At 37.6% G+C, this 23768-nt stretch overlaps 1 protein-coding gene across 6 annotated transcripts in view; it reads right to left on the bottom strand.

The window, feature by feature from the left end:
• Positions 1-2972: 2972 nt before the first annotated feature.
• The window catches only part of ATAD2B (ATPase family AAA domain containing 2B), a 181073-nt gene continuing 160277 nt past the window's right edge, over positions 2973-23768 (bottom strand). For 4 of the 6 annotated variants that reach the window (XM_064295086.1, XM_023550459.2, XM_003411911.4 and 1 more), the window contains exons 23-28: positions 20687-20809; positions 17447-17584; positions 12419-13102; positions 9702-9829; positions 9242-9370; positions 2973-6453 (exon numbers count right to left, since the gene is read on the bottom strand). In XM_064295086.1, the coding sequence (XP_064151156.1) occupies positions 6412-6453; positions 9242-9370; positions 9702-9829; positions 12419-13102; positions 17447-17584; positions 20687-20809 (1244 nt within the window). In that variant the 3' untranslated portion in view covers positions 2973-6411. Of the gene's footprint in view, positions 6454-9241; positions 9371-9701; positions 9830-12418; positions 13103-17446; positions 17585-20686; positions 20810-23768 lie in introns of those variants that run through there. The other 2 variants (XM_023550458.2, XM_064295085.1) reach the window with 2 other exon arrangements.

The raw sequence follows: 23768 nt of genomic DNA on the forward strand, positions 1-23768 counted from the left end.
GATGGAAACCTGGTATATTACATATAAAGGAATTTAACCCACGAAAACAGACTTTTTCTGTTTTGTGTGCTGCTTTATAGCCAGCATTTGCAACAGTGCCTGGTACACAGTAGGCACTCAATATATTTGTCAAATGAAAGAATAAGTAAATTTCAGCTTTCCTTATCAAACTAAACAGTACTAAATAAGCATCTATACTCTGTGTCCAGCACAGTTGAGAATACAGGGGAAATATGATTCTACCTTTGTATCCCCCTTCCCACAAAAACAAAACAAAATAAAAACTAAGCTGGAGAGAAAAAAAAAAAATGCACTGGCAGAAAAAACAAAACACCACAATATAAGATGGTTTATTATCGAGCATATTATTCATCTCAATTTTGCCTCAACACCATTCAAAAAATGTTTGTTAAATGAATAAATTACTAAGCTTTGAATAACATTAGTAATTTATTATGTTATGCAGTACACAATACAGCTAAATTCTGAGGAAAGGTCAGCACAGGATCTAAGCCTAGCCCTGACATAGGAACAAAATTTCAAAAGGTGAAGACAGTGACACTTCAGGGTGACTGGGATGAATAAAATAATAGGATGTAATAGGAAGGGTTAGGAAAGAAAAAAAGACCAAGATGGATGTCAGAGGAGAATCAGAAACTTGCTCTCAAACATCGAGTAGCTGAAGCAAAAGCAAGAAATGATGAAGTAAAAGAACTGAACAAGAGATTTCAACAGGCAGCTCAAGAAGATAAAGTATTATAATGACATGTGCAAAGACCTGGAGATAGAAAACCAAAAGGGAAGAACATGCTCGGCATTTCTCAAGCTGAAAGAACTGAAGAAACAATTCAAGCCTCAAGTTGCAATAGTGAAGGACTCCATGGGAAAAACATTAAACGATGCAGGAAGCATCAAAAAAGATGGAAGGAATACACAGAGTCATTATAACAAAAAGAATTGGTCAACGTTCAAGCATTTCAAGAGGGAGCATATGATCAGAAACCGATGGTACTAAAGGAAGAAGTCCAAGTGCACTGAAGGCATTGGCGAAAAACAAGGCTCCGGGAATTGACGGAATGCCAACTGAGATGTTTCAACAAACGGATGCAGCACTGGAAGTGGTCACTTGTCTACGCCAAGAAATCTGGAAGACAGCTACCTGCCGACCAAGTGCGGAAATTACCGAACGACATCAATATCACACACAAGCAAAACTTTGCTGAAGATCATTCAAAAGCTGCAGCAGTATGTCAAATCGACAGGGAGCTGCCAGAAATTCAGGCCAGATTCAGAAGTGGACATGGAACCAGGGATATCATTGCTGATATTAGGTGGATCCTGGTTGAAAGCAGAGAAAACCAGAAGCATGTTTACCTGTGTTTTATTGACTACACAAAAGCATTTGACTGTGTGGATCATAACAAATTACGGGTAACATTGTGAAGCATATGAATTCCAGAATACTTAATTGTGCTCTTGAGGAACCTGTACATAGATCAAGAGGCAGTTGTTCGGACAGAACAAGGGGATACTGTGTGGTTTAAAGTCAGGAAAGGTGTGTGTCAGGGCTGTATTCTTTCACCATACCTATTCAATCTGTATGCTGAGCAAATAATTTGAGAAGCTGGATTATTTGAAGACGAACGGGGCATCAGATGACACAACCTTGCTTGCTGACAGTGAAGAGGACTTGAAGCACTTACTGATGAAGATCAAAGACCACAGCCTTCAGTACGGATTACACCTCCACAGAAAGAAAACAAAAATCTTCACAACTGGACCAAAGAGCAATATCATGATAAACGGAGAAAAGATTGAAGTCGTCAAGGATTTCATTTTACTTGGATCCACAATCAACACCCATGGAAGCAGCAGTCAAGAAATTAAGAGACTCATTGCATTTGGCAAATCTGCTACAAAGGACCTCTTTAAAGTGTTGAAAAGCAAAGATGTCACCTTGAAGACTAAGGTGTGCCTGACCCAAGCCATGGTATTTTCAATTGCATCATATGCATGTAAAAGCTGGACAATGAATAACGAAGATGGAAGAAGAATTGATGCCTTTGAATTGTGCTGTTGGTGAAGAATATCAAGTATACCATGGACTGTCAAAAGAATGAACAAATCTGTCTTGGAAGAAGTACAACCAGAATGCTTCCTAGAAACATGTATGGTGAGATTGCGTCTTACATACTTTGGACGTGTTGTCATGAGGGATCAGTCCCTGGAGAAGGACATCATGCTTGGTAAAGTACAGAGTTACCAGAAAAGAGGAAGGCCCTCAATGAGATGGACTGACACAGTGGCTGCAACAACTGGCTCAAGCATAACAACGATTGTAAGGATGGTGCAGGATCAGGCAACGTCTCGTTCTGTGGTACAAAGGGTTGCTATGAGTCGGAGCCGAGTCGACGGCACATAACAATAGGAAGGATCACAAGAAATAAAGAAAAAGTTTTGGTAAAGTGGGTCCAGACACTAGAAAAGCCAGATAGAAGCAAAGGGCAAATAGAATGCCACTGGCATTCTACAGCCAAGAATATAGCCTATTCGCTTAGAAGCAAGCCCTTCAAAATTCTGGTATGAAATCCCTCTCCATATTTACATTTTATATACTGTTCAAATTAGGCTGATTACAGCCTGATAAAGGGGAAACACTATAAAATAAATGAACCACATTACCTGAAAATATACTGTAACATAATCTTCCAATTAGAAAAACAAATTTCAGAAGTAATTCATTTGCTTCTACACAACATATTTTAGACAAAGTTCATTTGAGATTAAACCTACACTTTCTCGACAGAAAAGCTTTCAACTAATACTCAGGGCTACCTAAAATCTAAAAGGAACATGTAACAAGATTCTTGTGGTGTTTAATAAACATCAATATGCCAACATGTAGAATGGATGAGTTCAACTAGAATAGCAGCACTTCACTTGCGACAATAATCACAGTCAATCTAAAAAAAGACGTTTTTCTTGTCAGCTTTATTCAAGTATTTCACAGCAGTTATATTACAAATTACAGTAAATGTTCAAAATTCCAGAATTCAAAAATTAAATAATTTACTTCAAACTAATGTAAAATGAAGTCAAAACGCAAAACATCAATTTAACACAATTCTAAATTAAGCTACAAATCCAAAATAGACCATAGTTGATGAAGTCTACTTAACCTACGAAGTAGACATATATGACTGAAACCAAATAGGACTCCCAAAGTCTAAGTAACCGAATGTACAAAATACATAAGATGCAGGTACAAGCCCAAATTCAAGTTTACAATGTGATTACAAATAATAATAATAATGGCATTCAGCTACGGGACCTGACAATGAAAATACCTACTGAATAGCACCATAGCCGAACCAACTTAATCAAAAAAATGGGAAGATAAGGAATTACCACCCCAATCCTTAAAAATAAAATCCAGTAAACCTACAAATATATTGGCATATGAGAAAAATCAAGTCATGAAAGGATGTTAAAAGGAAAAAAAAAAAAATTAATCACAGGTGAGACTCAAGCTCAAAAACACAATTAACTCCACAGCCATCAGTTTCAACCAGAGTGCGTTCCATCATCTTCAAAACAGCTCCCGTGGTCCCCACAGCTGAGCGTTAACTATTGCTGGGCTGTGCTGTGACACATATTTTACTGATCTGAGAGCAAGATTTTACACAGGAGCTTATCGTTTATAATGCTCACAACAGGAGATAAGAACAGAGGTCAATTTGTACATATTTTTTGCCAATGCTATATAGCAAAAATTAAGAACTTACAAAAAGGTACACAAAATTGAGTCCACTTGGGTAATTTCAGAAGTTGCTTTAAACTATAAAACCACCAGATATCTGTAAAATAAGCAAAACTGGTGTTGTATGTTTCATTTTGAGGGGAAAGGTGGCCAGAGGAGTTGGTACAATTTCAGCTCATTTTTCTCCCCATGGCCTTAACTGGCTTTCTCTTAAAGACCTAAACTGTTCGAAGTGGCAGTTCCTATCATACTGAGGTTGCTTCCTATTTCTCCACCTACATTAAGGTTAAAATAAAAAATCCTGATCTTCTGGAAGCATTTTAAAGCTGAAAATAAATAAATTTCCCTTGTCGAACTCACTGATGGCTAAAATCTTAATTAACTTGCACAAATTTAGTAACCTACTAAGAACGTGTATATTTTTCCTTTCACAAGTGCTGCTGTTACTTGAACAGAACCGCTCTGAATTAGAGTAACTGGAATAAATATTAAAAAAAAAAAAAAAGTGCCGCAAGAACCTGAGACTTGCAAAAAACCCTTTTACCAGAAACTTGCTACAAAAATCTGCTACATCTTATTTCATCAAATCTTTAAATTCTGTAACAATTTCCATCAAAATACAAAATGCTAATGTATCAGACATTAAAATAGTTTGAACTGGTATGATGGTAATAAATATTAAAGAAAGCATGAAAATCCTTCCAATAATCAAAATCGGAGGTTTCAAATAACCTCCCCTTTAAAATGGTTCATCGTTAATCGCACTTGCCTACCTTAAAAATACAGTGTGTCTATACGGGTAGATTCTGGAATTATATGATTAACTGAATATTATGAAAACTTCATAGACTAGGTATAAAGAAAATAAGTGGCATTTTAAAAAATTAGGTTAGAATTAGAAGGCGTAAAATGTAAATGCAAATACAAAGAAGCATTTAAGATTACTGCAGTAGCCTAAGGCCAACATGTGCTTTCTGCACAGGCAAACAGCACACTAGAAAGAGCCAGAGACAAGGAGACAAGTACCTTAGCTTCAGCATGTAAACGGTGGCAAAGTGATTACAGGACTCTGTAAGCACTGTTGGTAACAAATACAAAAAGCTGAGGTAGCTCAGTATCTCTGCAGTAGTTCAAGACCTTTTGCTCTAATTAAAACCCAAACTACATATGTTGCATATATTGGAAAAGTCACACCTGCAGCTAACGGCTATTATGAATGAAGATATCAAGCCAACGTTAGGCAAAATTTTCTACTTTTTTGTTTAAAAATCATCAGATAAAAAATGTCACTGTACTCCCTTTGCCTCTTTGCAACTGCCTAGACTGTGTCTCCAAATTTGTAGAAAGGTTTTTGTAAAAACCAGTAACCCATAATTAATATTAGGTAAAAAAAAAAATTTTTTTTTAAGTACAATTTACAGAAATCACTCAACAAGATCCAAAATGGGTTCCAATCAAATGAGTATTTGTGAAGGTTAAGATTATGGGAAGGGATTTAAACATTAATACTGTTATTCAAGGACTATACCAGAGTGCTCTTGCAATTATACATATAGAAAATGAACTTTATGAAGTTTCTGACAAATTCCTCTCTATTCTGTCCATTTGGCAAGTCCTGGCTTTAAAACAAAACTGTAACGATTTACTATAAATGAAAATCATTTTTCTCTGGGAACTCAAACATAAACAACTATTAAATTGCCACCAACAGAAGAAAGAATGGCCGGTATCTATTTTCTGGTCATCACTGTCAGCAATATTGAAAAACGTATGAGCTTTTCTGTGGCATGTGAATTCTTTGTTAACTATTGTGGCTTTAGTACATGTTTCTTCAACAGAAATAGACCACACAGGAAAACTTACCATTTTAGTATATTGTGTGGCTTACTGAGTATCTTGATTGAGTTTTGAGAGCAAGATAGGCATTTTATACCAAAATACTGGTTGCTTCTTAATGACACAGAGTATCAAAACTTATTTTCAAGATTATGACCAAAGAAAACATTCTGTCATTGGCTACAAACAAGCCCATCCATCTGTTTAGCCTTATCTTTCTCAAATGAATAAAAAGGCACATTGAAGGCAGTTCTAAAAAGCCTAATTTCACCCAGTTTCTTCAGTTTCCCACCAGAATATACCATAAAAAAAAAATAATAGCCAACTCCAAAACAGGTTTCAGTCCATTACCCAGAGAATCAGAAAACAAATGATAAAAGGGGCAGAAAGGAGGAAAAAAAAAAAATTTGGTTGCCCACTGTTTAAACAATTCAACATGGTTAGAACTGCCCTGTCCAGTTTCCTTGTGTTTGCTGGTCTGCTCCCTAGGAGAAAAGTCTCCAGAAGAGAGTGCATGAAAAGAGGAGCAGAAGTAAGAGCAGTTTCTGTAGCACCAAAATCTCCAAGCTGCGGGGTTGTATTTTTTTATTTGTGGAAAATACAACATATTTCTGAAGTTCTGTTTGGTTCTTGTAGGCTGGTTGGTTTCAGGTACCTGAGACAATAGCACCAAATTCAACAGAGAGAAAGAATGAGTGAGAGAGCACTTAAGACTAAGGCTCTGCACATAATTGGTGCAATCGGAAATTGAATGGCTCAGAAGACTGCTCTGTCAGGAGCAGATTGGAGAGGATAAACCACTCATCTTGAGAAGTTCATAGGAATGTCTCAAACATATGAACTGTTCTTTCCATCTCCTATAAGGGAGAAAAAAATGCATGTTATTTATTACTGGAAAGACAAAATTGTTCCTCCTTATGGGAGCATTCACTTTAATATTAACTTTTTAAAGAAAGAAATTGAGATAGAAGTTAAACTTCAAATATTTTCCTGATTATAATACAACTACTCTGTAAAACTATCTGCCTTCTATTTTATTTAGACTAATCAGGATGATGATGGTAACACTCAATAAGTATTTACTATGCCAGATACTATTAATTTGTATACACATAAATTCATTTAATCCCACAAAAACCCTCAAGATAGGTATTACTATGAGCCTTATTTATAGGTGAGAAAACTGAGGCACAGAGAGGAGAAATATTTGCCAGTTAATAGGCAGTGGCAGAGTCAGGATTTAAATACAGGCAGCCTCACCCCAGAGTCTGAGCCCTTCCTCGGGGAAGACATTCTACTAGCTCCCAAAACAAAATAAATGCATTTAGTCCCAAAACAAAATAAATGCATTTAGTGTAGGGAGGCTTATGTCAAAAAGTAGAATGCACTCTCTTCCCATTTCTAACCACTCCAACCACTGCTGAAAAGAGGAGGAAAAGAGCCAGAATGAGTTGCTGCCATCACCACCCACCAGGAAAGTCACTCACTGCTGATTCTCATCTGCTTCCTTCCATAAAGTGACCCTATAGATTACAAGACTTCCAAGTCTCATACTGAGAGATGTTTCATTGCTGGAGTATTCAATCTACCCAAGCAAATGAAAACTCAATCACTTAAAAAAGAGGTTCTAGAATAAGAAAATGTAAAGAACTCCACCCCAACTCATTCGATTTAGATGGGCAAATGTCAAATACATCTAATACCTTTGGTTTCTTTTACTTCCTTTAAACATCTCCAAAGAGATTTTGTATCTCCATAAAACTACTAGCAGGCTACACTAGCAGATTATCATCTCATCAAAAAGTTCTATATGATTAATCAAAATAGCTTCCGCTTAATGTTTTATCATATATTGCTGGCTAGAAAAAAAAAAATCAGGTTATGAACCAGAATATACAATATGATTCCAATTTTAAAATATATATTCATACACTTATACACATATTATGTACATCCAGATGCTTTGAAAAGATGGAAGATATTCTAAAAGATTAACGCTGACTAGTTTCCTCTAGACAGTGACATAGGTGATACTTTTATTTTCTTGTTTGTGCTTTTCTGTAGTTTACTTATGTATAATGACTTAGTATAGCTTCATATAAATGTAATTTTTAAAAATGTGATTAAAAGATAATCTTGCTTTAATTCCAGTCCAATATTTCTTATTACACATGAAACATAATCATATGCTTTATATATGAATCTTAATATACTAGAAATGCTCCTTGAGCACAGGGACTTCGTTTTATTCATTTTTGTAACCCAAATGCCTAGGACAGTATCTGACACTGAAGGTACTCAATAAATATTTAATAGATGGACCATCAGATAAACTAACAGGCAAATGAGCCAAGAGAGTCTAATTTAGTCACTTAGCCTTTTAATGGGTGGGTCAAGGAATACATTAGCTTAGATGACCTCAAAACAAAGAAATGGGGCTTAATGATGTAAATTATATGAACAAATATAAGCTCATTATATTTATAAGGGACAACTGTCTTATGGTCCAGAGTTGTCAAGAAAGGAAACAGTCTGCCTCTATTAAGTGTCTAAGCAAAAGGACAACCACTCTCTTTGGTGTGGATATTTAACAGAACTAGATCTAGTGATGTCTTGGAAGAAGTACAGCCAGGATGCTCCTTAGAAGCAAGGATGGCGAGACTTTTCTCACGTACTCCGGACGTGTTACCAGGAGGGACCAGTCCCTGGACAAGGTCATCACACTTGCTGAAGGAGAGGGTCAGACAAAGAGAGGAAGATGCTCAGTGAGATGGACTGACACAGTGGCTGCAACGACAGGCTCATGCATAGCAACAGCTGTGAGGATGGCGCAGGACCGGGCAGCGCTTCACTCTGTTGTACACAGGGTCGCTATGAGTCGGAACTGACTCGGTGCCAACTAACAACAACAACAACGAATCTAATGAAATGAGATGACCTTTCAGTTCTCTTCTAATCATTAATTGGGTGGCAAATAAGTCTCATTGCCTATGCCAGCTCCTTTTGATCAGCAATGGCTGCCCAGGGAGCAGTGGTAAGGACTGTGTGGAAAGGGCTGTTAGGCCATGCCCACATTTAATAGGACTCAGCCAGCGATGTCAATAATGAGAAAGGGAGGGGAGGACTGTGACATACTATTCTGTGTATGGAATCCCTGGGTGATTGAAATGGTTAATGTGCTTGGCTGCTAACTGAAAGATTGGAGGTTCAAGTCTCCCCACACGAGCCTTGGAAAAAAGGCATGGTGATCCACTTCTGAAAAATCAGCCACTGAACACCTTATGGAGCACAGTTCTACACTGACGCACTTGGGGTGTCCATGAGTCTGAATTAACTTGATGGCAACTGGCTGGCCGGCTGGTTGGGTTGGTATGCATGTACCAACCCTGAACACCATGAATTCCTGTGTTTTGCCATAGTAAGGAATCCCAGGTTACTTCTGGCCTGAGACCAAATGGTACAGGAAGACTTTATTTTTCAAACCACAACTCTTAATGATTCTTCTAATCTTAAATCTTCAAAACATTCTTCAGTTACTTGAAGAAAGATAAAGGCTATAGCAAAATAACTTTTTTTCTCGTTTCCTTGGGATAATGAAAGCATGCATTTGTTTATTTTAAAAAACAGAATAATAAACTAGCTTACCTCTACAAGTTGTGATTTGTCATAATCTTTACGATGACGGTAGATGCACTGACTAAGAAGGGAATATAACCTCTCCAGTTGATCAACTGCCAGATTGTTGCTTTTATCTACCAACAAATCAAGCAATTTCTAAGAAAAATGAGAAGAAAACAGAATAAAATGACATTTTATTTCACTGGTCAAACTGAAAGTTTTATTCAAATGTCTATGCAACAGGCATCATAAGGCCGTGGCATTAACAGTGACGCCTGCAGTTGGAAGACTTTAGAACTTAGTTTATTACCAAGACCATTTGCTCTATTTCTCAAGCCTTCAGAATACACATAACTCTTTTTTAGTAGAAGCTCTGAGGCACTTCTATTCCTAGGTTAAAGCATCCAAAACTAGCTTTATTCAACTGCCTACAGACATATTCAAATCTCTTTCCACTTATTTTAAAACTGATTGGAAACAGGCTTACCTTCAATCTCTCATGGTCAACTATAAGAGGTGGCACAGGCTCAGATGGCTCTTCTGGAACCAGTTCCAGGCTAGTCGTTTTAGCCTGTTCTAAAATTAACTTACGATATTTCTTTCCTTTAGAAACACCTACAGTTGCAGGGGGGGAAAAAAAGTCTATAGCAAGTAAAGTTAAGAAAAATCAGGCTTAAGCAACTATGAATTCTTTTACTCACCACGCATTCTTTTTTGGAATGAGGGAGAGCATAAGTATTCTTTAAATTATTTTTTGGTAAGAAAAGTAACCCCAATTAAGGAGAACTAAACCACAACTATGAAAGCCAAGTCATACTAGAATATCATCTAATAAGCGTATCCACTAAAAGGAAGATAAAAATCTTCATCTCCAAAGCACTGAGTTATAAACAGCCTCACTCTCTTTAAGATAGCCATCATTTAAAAATCTGGAGCTTTCAGAATTGGAAGAAGGGAAGCAATCTAGAGAAAGAGATACAAATACACAGTGGAACTGACTTATAAACAGCCTCACTCTCTTTAAGATAGCCATCATTTAAAAATTTGGAGCTTTCAGAATTGGAAGAAGGGAAGCAATCTCGAAAAAGAGACACAAACACACAGTGGAACCAATCTGTCTATACATTTGCTTCTCAACCTAAAATATTTTCCTCAATATTGCTTGAAATTCTCATTTTTTCTTTTACACTGCCTAAAAATTCTATTAGAGATTGATCTGGGTTATAACATTTTTTCTCTTAAAAATGTAAACCTATTATTTTTAAGTGTAATAAGCCTAATGTTCTTTCCTACCTTAGAGCGAATTACTATAATCTAATTACTTTCTTCCTAATGTCTTGCTGAGACCAGCCAAAACAGACATGTTGAGATGGGCGAGCATAATTTCACAGCAGCAGACACTTTGCAGGGTGGAGCCCTGTGTAGATCATCAAGCCCTATGATCTTCAAAGTAGGAAAACTCTGAGAGGAGGCTGAGAGGGAAGGAACACAAAGACAAACTTGGACTGTTTCAGAATTTTATACAGGACCTGGCTCATGTCAGGGACACTAAGGAGAATCTTCCCTCTCCTTCTGACTTTAGGCCTCTTACTCCCAAGCCTTTAAACGTTCTTCCTTCTTCTCATTAGGGCCTGCTCTACAGATAAGCACTAAAGAAATATGTATACTATGATACATTTGAGAAATGTTATATTTCAGGAAGCTTTAAAGTATGCAGACTTTATATAGCTCAAAAAAGCTATGCCAGAGTTTTTTTGTTAAGGCCATATAGATCCTCATTATTATACATCTTTGGACTTCTATGGGCCTGAAAACTTGGACTAGGAACCAGTGCACTAGGTAATAATACCCTGACAATTCCAAATTAAAACTTCAAGTAAAGCTTTTACACAACAAATTATCTTAACACTTTTAGATCATCAGTTAAGCCTAGTATTAATTTAAGCCTTTTCTGCAAGCTTACTGAAATCTTATAGTAAAATAGCCTGAAAAGAGATTTCTCCCCTCACATCCATTCTGCCTTCAAACACCTTAAATGTCTCCCCTTTTCCAGCTCTGTGCCCTTCATTACTTAACCTTACCTCTAACGCAATTTTAAAGTTCTGTCTAAATGATAACCCAGAATAAATATTGCTCTTAAAACTACTTTCTACTATTAAATATTGAGGAAAAAAGAAAAATACTCAACAAGTAGCAGTAAATCTCTCTTTATCCATTAGAAGAATTTTAAGATTTTGAATAAAACTTTCCTACTTCCTATTTCTGCTAAAGGGCTCAAAACACTGTCAGGAAAACTTTTCCCACCAAGCCCAAATCCTAGCTGTGTGCTCCATACAATCTAGAGAACATCATACATTTTCAAGATAGCATAGTGACAGTGATAAGTGACAAGAGGAGTAGCTGCCCAGGAGGGAAATGCATATTGTGCGAGGTAGATATCCAACTCACTCTGCCCTAATCTGATAAACAAAGAGAAGCTAGGAACTCTCAGCTCCCCTTTTCTGCTTCTTCTAAAATCACAGAGCCATAGAAGTTAGGTGCTAGCAGAATGCTCTGACTCTGTGGGAACAAGGGAAGTTGGCAATTAGAGTTCTGCTTCTTTCCTTAGAAAGCAATGGAGCCTCTTAGATCAAACATTCCTCAGATTCAACTAACACTGATTGCCTGGAATGAATATACTTCAGTATGTTCCAGGTTTCATACCAGGCAATATGCTGATTTATTTAATCCCAGCAACAAGGCCATTCTGAAGTTTAATTTAAAAGATGAAAAAATGGGGAGAATGTAAGTGACTAGCTCAAAGTCACATGATTATAATGAGCGGAAGTGGTGATTTAATCTAGGTTGAGATGACTCTTCCTAACGCTGCTACTAATATCTAAGCCTTCTCTGCCCACTCTCACCTCACCCCCATAACTCTTCTGTTATAATTCCATCTTCTTAATATCTGTGGATTTACTCAGCTTTTAGTCATAAATCCTTTAGAACAGGGGTGATAATCAGGTAGGAGGTAAGGAGGCAATGCATCCTGGACTTCAAACCCTCTGAAGCTTTCTGTAGGGAAAGGAGTGAGAATTTAACAGATTCTCAAAGGGGTATAATTACTCATCAACTGTTGCTAGTAGGGAATAGATAAAACATGCAATGAATTAACTCTGGGGTTCAAGCCTTCACAGACGATTTAAAAAAGAACATTAGCTTTACCTTCTTTATCCAGTTCCGCATCTTTCACCTCCACATCGGGGCCAGGTTCTAACTTCTCATTATTGCTACAGTCTAGTGCCTCTAGTTTCTCAGGGTCATCTCCATCATTCTCCTTTGAAGTTTCTGGTTTTTCTTTTGACTGGTCCTCCAGAAGGGTCTTTTGTTCAGAACTACATTTATCTCCACTACCACAGAAAGAAATTACTTCAGCTTTGCCATTCTGACACTCCAGAACTGGAATTCCTTCAAAACTGTCAGTGGAGGCCTCACCATTTAGACAGTTTCCTTTAAGGAAAGGCTCTTTCCTAGATGTCTGTTCTGGATTTAGAGAACTGCTGCTGTTGACGAGCAGGGATTCATTAGAACTTTCCTCTTCAGTTGATGCAAAGTTCTCCTTTGTGCCTGCTCCGTTGTTAAGCCTCTGCCCCTGGTCCATGTCCATGATGTCACACGATGACTCATCATTGGTCATAGATAAGTCTCCAGTTTCTTCTCCATTTTCCTCATGGCAGTCAGTGCTGACCTCAAACTCTCCATTCTCTAGCAATTTCCTGTCTTCCGTATGGTTCTCAAAATCTGCAAATTTGGGGTCGTCTTCATCTTTTTTTAAATTATTGACTTTCCTTTTCTTAATAATTCCTTTACCCCACTGCGACCGCCGCCTTGATTTTCTCCGAACCCGAACTGTTTTATAAGAGGAAAAAAAAAGCTATGTAGAACTTGGAATATAATACTTGTTTTACAAATGTTTATTAGCTAGGACCCAAAAGAAAGTAAACCCATACTCATGCAACACACAAACAAAAACTACTTCGCCCTTGACATTTGTGCTGATTAATCCTCACAATTTGCAGCTGGGAGGGATATGAAATCAGAAAATGAATATTCTTTTTAAAAAATTTATTTCCTGTATAAGTTTACTCAGCATTAATATTTTTTATTACCCTAGAGTCTAATTCTACTTTATAGCTGTTCCTAATTCTCAGCATCCAGGGGCCAGGCATACAATACACACACTTAGGAAACGACCACATTGCTAGGCTGCCCGGAAGGCTTGGGTCCACAGCTCTGGTTTTCCACTAGGAAGGTAGGTGTTTTGCCAGCTAGATCACCCAAAAGATAGCTCCTAAACTATGAAAGGAAATGAAGGCATGTCAAGTGTAGGAAGACAGAATAGTTACCGGTAGCCCCACTAGGAAATCGTTACTGTCTCTCCTTCCAGAGGAAGGAATCACTCATAGTAAGCATGGTCATGGACAAAAACCCTATAAAGGTTATATGGACGACTGGTTAACCAACCGTTAGCCTCTTCTAGCACAAACAACTCACCAAGCAGCATCAATTTCTTGCAAAGTAGTTAATTGGGAGTACATGAGAAAATTAAGTCCTCTGTTATCAAGACAGCAACAATAACAGCATTAACAAAACACTAAAAATAAATTACTTAGTGAGTTAAGTGTAAAGGGAGACCTTAAAAAGTTATAAGAATTATACTCTTAGATACTAGGACCTATCATCAGCTTTCTGAGTAAGGAGCTGGAGCTTTCAGGTGACAACAGACCCAGGGTATTTAATTTCCTGTATGTGTACCAAAGGTAGTCAGGCAAGGCTACCCAGTTGTTTCTTCAATAAACAAGAAGTTAACTTTTATTTTGCTATTTGGGATTCTTGCATAAAGACAACGTAAACCCAAAAATTATTAAACCAAACCACTTAAGCTAGAGCCTTACCACTTCTGGTATCTAACCCTAAATCCTAAATACTAGTTTACATCTAACCCCATCACCAAGGAGCCATAGTGAGCCTACACGAAAGAGGAGAACTGCCTTGTAGGGGTTTCAAGGCTGCAATCTTTACAGAAGCAGACTGCCACATCTTTTTCCTGCCGAGTGGCTAGTGGGTTCAAACCTCTGACTTTTCAGTTAGCAGGCCAGTGCTTAACCACTGTACCACCAGGACCTCTTTAGTTTACATCAAAGAGTGAAAATCATCCCCCCCTTTTTTTGAGACTATGAAAGTAATAAGTAGTCAAGTCGAGCTTAATTTAAAAAGGCAATATATATTTTTAATATGTCAAAACTGAAAAACTCCCTAGGCAATGACATTTTTAAAATAAAATACAGTAAAACCTGCAAAAGCCAGAACCTATGTAAGGTGGAAAACTGTCAGAGAAGGAAAATGCAAATATTTTCCACTAAAACAAGCAATAGAAAAGTAGTAAGATTGCACCCTGTTGAAGGTAGAAAACTTGCGAGGCCAAGAAAAACAAGGCAGACCTGTAGAATTCCAGCTTTCACAGGTTTCACTGTGTAAGTATGAGATCACTAAGTATAAATTCTTTGATCCATAGTTTAAAATTTGCTTTTTAAGTAATCAGTCCATTAGCTTCCCGTGGCATTTCCTTATCTGTGCATCAGACAGAAGGGAATATGGTTTCATGACAATCCTTGTTTCTTATACTCATACCTGCTTAAGATGAAGGTGTAATCTATCAACAGTATATAGTGTGTTTACAAACTTCTTTCATTTTTTCTTCTTTAACCCCTACTGAGTCTCCATGAAGACATCAAGTTATTCAAAAGATATGGGCAAATTTCATTATAAATATTACTCTTTCTTATTTAAGAAAATGTCTACCTTTTAAAGGTTTCTGAAATCAATTCCAAAATTCAAGTTATTAAGTCAATCTGGCTTGAAATATATTTTCTTTCAAAATGGTATTATCATTGGAACTATCTTTTCATTCTTTTTTCCTCTATTCATTTCTATTTTTACAATTTTCAGTTATAGGGTAATTAGCATAGAAAAACAATTTCTTATTGTCTATTATTAAAAGCTGGACACAGGGTTAGGAGATGGGCATTTATAAGCACTCCATTAACTATATGAAAAACTAATCTAGTCCACATTAAAGATTAAAGAAAAATATTCAGCTTGCTCTGTCTAAAAAGTAGAGCTGTTAGGATTTTAATGTCTGACAAGTTACTCCTAAAATTGTGACCTTACTTATTCTCTAACCATGCAACCCAGGTATGAGAGCTTCCCTTTTTCTTTCCTCACTAGGCCACCTAACTCTAGAACAAGAAGAGGTTGAACTCTGCTCAATTAAGAGCCAGATCAATTACTCTACACGTAGTATACCAAGCAAGGGGCAGGAGCCCTACTGAAGCAAGATTACCTCTAGTGTTTTCATTCTGGCTAATAACAGAGAAAATATTTTATTCTTTGGGAGCCAGAACTGAATTTTCCCCCTCATTACATTCTTAGCGCTAACTAAAAAAAAAAAAAAAAAACTCATTCCCATCGAGCCGATTCTGACTCCCAGTGACTCTATAGGGCAGAGTAGAACTGCCCCACAGGGTTTCCAAGGAGCAGCTGGTAGATTCAAAATACCAACCTTTTGGTTAGCAACTGAGCTCTGAACCACTGTGACACCAGGCCTCCATTGCTAATAGTATAATTTTGGCAAAATAACAGAAACTGGTCATATAGGCTCCATGAAGAGCAGGGATTTTTGTTTGTTTTATTCTGCTCTATCTCCACAGCACCTGGCATATGGCAGGAGTACATGTTTGTAGAACTCATCTTTAATATACCACTTCCTTTTTCAGAGGTGCTCAGTGAGAAAAGCCCATTTAAGGGTACAATCTTTAGAGTCAGTTTTTATGGCACCACGGAACTTGTTTCTAAAATTAAGGAAAGCAACTCTCCCTCAGGGACATTTAGATTTATGATTTAAGTAAACTCATGCAAAAGAGACAATTAATGTGTCACATATGCCATCTACTGGTAAGAGAAAACAAAATTCACACTTCCAGGTTAAAAGAACGTGTTTAATATTTAAAGGAATTTAAGCCTCTTAAAGCCAATATTCTGTAACTATATGTATGAAGTGCAGAGTATGTAAAAGATTTCCAGGTTTAAATTAGTGCTATGTTACATAATTCAGGTGATGATCTGATGTACAACCAGGCCAAACCCGTTCCCGCTGAGTCAGTTCCAATTCCCAGAGACCCTATAGGACTGAGCAAAACTGCCCCACAGGATTTTCAAAGCTGTAAATCTTTACAGAAGCAGGCTGACGCATCTTTCTCCCGAGGAGCGGCTGGTGGGTTCAAACTACCAACTATTCAGTTCATAGTGGAGCACGTAATCACTACACCACCAGAGTTTCTTACAACTAGGCCAAACAGTTTTAGTGGGTTTGATGGCAAACAAATGCTTCATTAAGTCTTCAAACTTTCTCATATATGAATGTCACTTACCAGAAAGAGGTCAAGTTAAAAAGAAAGTGAGTATGGTTCTTTTACACAAGTTCATTACCACTGGTGAGAGGACATATTCAGGCCAGCTTTATTGACAGCTGGAGCAATATTATTACCTGTATATCAAAAGAACAGCACGTCTTCTTCCAAGGAAAGCTATCTTCCGTTAAACAGAAGGACTGTATTAGGAAGATGCTGTGTTTATTAGCATTTGTCTTTTAGAAATTTATAGATCAACATGAATGAAGAAAATCTAGAACACTGAATTTTCCCTCTCTAAATCTGTCTTGCTTAAACAAAACTATACAAAGAAAGCAGGGCAGATTTTTAAAATTGAACACAAAATATCCTCACAGAAAAATCAACTTTTTGCTGCAAAATCAACCACTCCCACAGCAGGACTCTCTATTTCCCACCGTAACGAGAACATTCTGCACAGTGTGAAGCTGGGGCGGGGGCGTAGGGGAGGCAGCGGATAAAAAGTCTACTGCCTCCACATCCCTATCCGAAATCCAAAGTTTCAACCTGAAAATATTCAAATCGAGTTCAGTTATAACTGCACTGTAAGGGGATAAAATATAGCAAACAAGGTAAAGAAATGTATTTCAGATTCAGCATCTTACCCCACAATCCCTTCACTTCTGAAAAGATAAAAAAGAGCTATGGGAAAACAGCAGCACTTTGGTTTGTGTACCCAATTCCTAACAAATCTGCATAATTCTCCTCAGTTCCCACAACGGATAACGTGATCTCAAATACTCACACGCACATTTATTTGCGGAGTTGTGCCAGACATCCGTTGGATTTCTTTGTTTGTGCCGAAATGCCTCTTCAACTCTAGTTTCTGTCTTCCGAGCTCCGGTACCATGAGGATTTATTTGTTCTGCTGTTACTGATAAGCCTGCGAGCAGAAGATAAGCAATACCTATTTAAATATTCCTAGCTACATAAACCAACAAGGTTTAAAAAAAAAGTCTAAAATACAGAACTGAGTTTTAAAGTCATTAATTATACTTGGATGGTTCACAATTCTGATGGAAATAGTGTCTTTTGTTTTAAGATAGTAAAAAAAAAAAAATCTAGATATAAAATTCTAAGAATAAAATAACCCAGCAGGCTATGCTTACATTTAATCCCCAAGTGGGCCCTATTTTTACTAATTTTAATTCTTAAAGGGAACCATTTCACATTATTATGACTGTGGGACAACAAGATTACATATTATATAAAAGTCATGATTCCTGCCACCTTAGAATGTGTAAGTGTTTACTGGCCACTAACCTCTGCTCACATGAACTGTTTACATCTGCTATTACTCAGCTGCCTGTCACACCAAACTGCAGTAAGTTTGGTTTTCCTGGATTGATCTTAAGAGTAACCATTCCATCTCAGCTTCTTCACTAAATTCCTTTTGTCTATGTGGTCACTGAACACTGATGTTTCTTGTCAGGGCTCTCTCTGGAAACTCTTTTCTCCTTACTCTAGGCTAGACACTCTCCCATGATGCATCATTTATACCTTCAGATTCCCCTACCATTATATAATAACTTTTAAATCTGTATCTTTAGCTCAAACATCTCTTAAGCTTCTGACCCATACATATATCCAACTGCCTACTTGATATCTCCAATTGGATATCCTAAAAATAGGTCAAATTAAAGTTACTCGTTTATATTTCTCTACCAAAAAAAAAAAAAACTGCCCATCCTTACATATCCCCTATGTGGACTGGTGGTATTAAAAATTAGCATCTACTAAATCATTCAACCAGTAATCTGTCAGCCAATTTTGACTTTTCCTTTTTTTCACATTGCCCTCCATCCCTACAGCTACATCTCTTTTATATTAATCCTTTCTAGCTCCAGTCCCATTTCACTAATTAACTCTGACTACTACAATGACTTTCCTCCCCTCAGCAGCTTTATAGTTTAGATAACATAAAAATCACCCATTTTAAGCATATGATAATTTTTAGTAAATTTACGAAGGCATGCAATCAGGACAGCAATCCAATTTTAGAACATAGCCCCAGGCAACCACCAACCTATGTTTTGTATCTATAGATCTGCCTTTCCTGGGCACTTCATGTAAATGGAATCTAACAGTATGTAGTCTCTTGTGACTGGCTTTTTTCACTTAGCATAATATTTTTGAAGTAAATCCTTATCGTAACATGTATCAGTACCCTGTTCCTTTTTACTGCTGAATAACATGCCAATGCATAGATACACCATGTTTTGTTTATCCAGTTGATAGACATTTGGGTTGTTGCCAATTTTTGGTTATTAAGAATAATGCTGCTATCAACATTCATCTACAAGTCTTTGTGTGGGCATATGTTTTCATTTCTCTTAGGTAGATTTCTAGGAATAGAATTGCTGGGTGGTACAGTAAATCCATGTTTAACTTTTTAGAAACTGCCAAAGTGTCTTCCAAATAGGCTCCACCAGCTTCCTAACCAGTCTTTATCTTCCAGCCCTGCCAGGCTGAGACCATGCTATGTGCTGCTGCCAAAGCAATCTGACCAACTCACTCGACTGCTTAAAGTCCTCCAATAACTCCTACTAACTGTGATAATGGTTCTGAAAGTTCATAAAAACCACCTAAATATTTTGATAAGATGCAGATTCCTTGGCCTTACTCTCAGAGAATCTGATTTACTAGGTCTATACTGATATGGGTAATAGGCACACACATTTTGGAAAACACTGAACTACAGGATAAAGTCCAAGTTCCTTAGCATGGCATTCAAATATTTTTTGAAAACCTGTTATATACAAGACACGGTTCCAAAGATTGGAGTACAGTTATGAATAAGGAGACAGACCGAAAAAAAAAAAAAAAAAGTCAATCAAATGCTAAGTGCTGTGAGGACCACAGCCAGCTTTACATTAGCTGGTTAGGGAAGAGCTCTCTGAGGATGTAGAAGAAAAGTTTCTCCATAATTTTGATGTCCTGGCCCCAGCTCACCTCTTGAGTCCTATCTACCACCATTCCGTATACCTTTAGCAATGCTAATTTACAGTTCTTCCAATAAACCAAGCTACTTCACACCTTTGTGCCTTATTACACGCCTTTATTTCTTCTGCTGGCAATACCGCCTCCATCCCTGTCATTGTCTCCCTTCCTCTAGCCCACTAGGTAGAATGCTCCTATATTCAACGTCCAAAAGCTAAATTTCTGTTACTAATGTGTATCATGTAAATTATTAAAAACTTTACCTCTGTGAAGAGCCCCTGGGTGACGCAAATGGTTAGGTGCTCGATTACTGGTACAAATGTTGTATTCAAAATGTTGTATTCCCAACTGGGAGATGTCTCCTCTCTGTGCTCTCAATGTGCTTCAACCAGTGCATACATCTCACTGGACTTGATTTGTTTTATATTTCTCTCTTTTAATAAAGTGTGAATTCCTCAAGGGCAGGGTTTATTGTTCATTGAATGAACAAACCACATTTGCAATTCTGTGTTTATAATAACAAAACTCCAAATAAAACTTCAATGGGGAAAAAAACAGATGTAAAAGTATATCTAAATCTTTAAGAACAGAAATCAATAATTAACAAAAATATACTCTTGCACCAGAAGTTTCCCTAAGAAACACTTTACTTCTCTTATTTGCACTGTCATTAGAACTTTCAGAGAAGTAGGTGTTGTTATTATTTGCCGTTGAGTTGATTCCCATTCATGGTGACTCAATGTGGGCAGAGTGGAACTGTCCCTCGGGGAGCCTCTGGGTGGGCTCCAGCTGCCAACCTTTCTACTAGTAGTTGAGCTCCTAACCATTTGCATCACCCAGGCGCTCGTCACAGAAGTGAAGTTTTTTAAAATCTTTGGGAATTTACATGATACACATTAGTAACAGAAATTAAGTAAGGTTGTGCCTCAAAATATCTCTATATGTTATTTTCATCATACCAGCAACCCTAATGAAACACCATTCGGTGGTTAAGCCTGAAAACAACAAACTAGGCTTCACTGGCAAGTTCATTTCTATAACTTACCTCTCTTCATTCTAGCTTCCTTAATTTCTTCACAGAGTTTATTGAATTCTGGATCTAATTCAGCGGCAATGATGGCATGTGCAGTGTCCTTCAGAGTACAAGCCCTGTGCCTTATTATCTTATCTGTTAAAAAAGATGGTATACATTTATTACAGATACAAATGAGATAACGTCAACAAAGACCATCTTAAAAATAGAAGTAAAAGAATATAAACATGCAAATATAGAACTGTAAAAAGTATTTCTAGGAACCCAGGGCAGAAATGAGGAGAGTACTGACACACAGTAGGGAATGAAACCAAGGCCACAAAACACTTTATATACAAACTACTGAATGGGAATCTAATTCGCTCTGTAAATTTTCACCTAATGCACACACACACACACACACACACGAAATCAAAGTAGCTTATTTTGCAATAGTATCAAGAAAGAATTCAAAGTCACAAAATAACATCTGCTTTCTCCTCTCTAATAAAGGCAAAAAGAATAGACAAAGATAAAGAGATATTTCCAGTTTTCTAATTAGAAGGTCATAATAGTTCATTGTAGAAATCTCAGAAAAATGCGCATGGACGACTCAAAGACAATCACTGGTATGTTTCCTTTCAATACATTTTCTCCAAACTTTCATTCAACAAACACAGTGTCCAGCGTACCAGGAACTGAGCCAGCTTTACAGTAGCAAACAAGACAACATGGTCCCAACTTTCAAGGAGCTTTTCAGCCTAGTACAGGGAAGATGTATTAAATAATCTCTCATATACACATACAAACACTACCCCTCCTACTCCCCATTCACTAGGACAAAAAAAATCCTGAAAACAGTGATTACAAAAACTATAGGGTACTGGGAAACCCTGGAGGCATAGTGGTTAAGAGTTCAGCTGCTAACCAAGAGGTTTGCAGTTTGAATCCACCAGGCGCTCCTTGGCAACTTTATGGGGCAGTTCTACTCTGTCCAAAAGGATTGCTATGAGTTGGACTTAACTCGACCACAACAGTTTTCTCTTTTTTTTCAAATAGGGTATTGAGATGGGTGCCAATTTAGACTGGGCAAGTCAGAAAATGGGCTCTCTGAAGGAGAAGTGGCATTTGAGACTTGAAGCACACATTCGAGTAGCCACTGAAACAGCAGGGAAAATACCCATGGAGGCTCAGGAGACACCATGTAAGAAATAAGCCCTAGAATAAAAAGAGCTGAGAGATTTCAAGAAACTAAAAGGTGGCTCATGTGGTTAAAACTCAATAAGCAAGAAGTAAACAGGAACCAAGTCATATGAAAAGAATTTTAGATCATATTCTAAGAGCAATGAGAAGTGAAGATGTACGCAGGGAAATGACAGGATTCAAATTAATGTCTTTAAAAGATCACTGTGACTGTCATCTGGAAACTTGATTGGCGGGGAGCTCAAGAATAAAACCAGGAAGCACAATCAGAGCCTCGTTTTTTTTTTTTTTTTCATGAGAGAGGACAGTGACTTGAACTGGGATGGTGGTAGTGAGGGAAGAGAGTATTACCGATCTGAAATGTGTTCTAAATGGCATGACTTGGTGTTGAAGTAGATGTGGGGGTGAGGTAAGTGTTAAAGATGACTCCCTAGCTTCTTGCATGAAAAATGGGTAGGTGGAAGTACCGTTTATGAATCTGTAAAAAAATGAGAGAATAGAGGGAGAAGGAGGAAAAGAAGTTAGAAATCAAGAGTTTAGTTTTGGGCATTTCGACCCTGAGATGCCTACAAAATACTGAAATGAAGATATCATATACGCAAATGAATATGGGTCTCAACAATTCTCTTTATGACTTAAAAAAATGTAATTTTGTAATCTGCATTTATTATTGAACACACTGTACTTCCCTAAGTCCCCCACATGTCTATCAGTTTGTCGTACTGTGGGGGCTTGTGTGTTGCTGTGATGCTGGAAGCTATGCCACCGGTACTCAGATACAAGCAGGGTCCCCCATGGAGGACAGGTTTCAGCTGAGCTTCCAGACTAAGACAGACTAGGAAGAAGGATCCGGCAGTCTACTTCTGAAAATCATTAGCCAGTGAAAACCTTATGAACAGCCGCGGAACATTGTCTGATATAGTGCTGGAAGATGAGCCCCCAGGTTGGAAGGCACTCAAAAGATGACTAGGGAAGAGCTGCCTCCTCAAAGTAGAAAGTAGAGTTGACCTTAATGACGTGGATGGAGTAAAGCTTTCGGGACCTTCATTCGCTGATGTGGCGCAACTCAAAAGAAGAAGAAACAGCTGCAAAGAGCCATTAATAATCAGAACCTAGAATGTACGAAGTATGAATCTAGGAAAATCAGAAATCGTCAAAAATGAAATGGAATGCATAAACATCGATATCCTAGGCATTAGTGAGCTGAAATGGACTGGTATTGGCCATTTTGAATCGGACAACCATATAGTCTACTATGCTGGGAATGACAACTTGAAGAGGAACACTGTTGCATTCATCTTCAAAAAGAACATTTCAAGATCCTGAAGTACAATGCTGTCAGTGATAGGATACTATCCGTAAGCCTACAAGGCAGACCAGTGAATATGACTATTATTCACAAATTCAAGCACCAACCGCTAGGGCCAAAGATGAAGAAATAGAAGATTTTTATCAGCTGCTGCAGTCTGAAATTGATCAAACATGCAATCAAGATGCATTGATAATTACTGACAATTGGAATGTGAAAGTTGGAAACAAAGAAGAAGGATCAGCAGTTGGAAAATATAGCCTTGGTGATAGAAACAATGCCAGAGATTGAATGATAGAATTGTGCAAGACCAATGACTTCTTCACTGCAAATACCGTCTTTCACCAACATAAATGGCGACTATACACATGCACCTCGTCAGATGGAACACACAGAAATCAAACTGACTACATCTGTGGAAAGAGACGATGAAAAAGCTCAGTATCATCAGTCAGAACAAGACCAGGGGCTGACTGTGGAACAGACCATCAATTGCTCCTATGCAAGTTCAAGCTGAAACTAAAGAAAATCAGAGCAGGTCCAGGAGAGCCAAAATATGACCTTGAGTACAGCCCACCTGAATTTAGAGACCATCTGAAGAAC

Source organism: Loxodonta africana, chromosome 12, assembly GCF_030014295.1.
Source record: "Loxodonta africana isolate mLoxAfr1 chromosome 12, mLoxAfr1.hap2, whole genome shotgun sequence".
NCBI classification, from domain to species: Eukaryota; Metazoa; Chordata; class Mammalia; order Proboscidea; family Elephantidae; genus Loxodonta; species Loxodonta africana.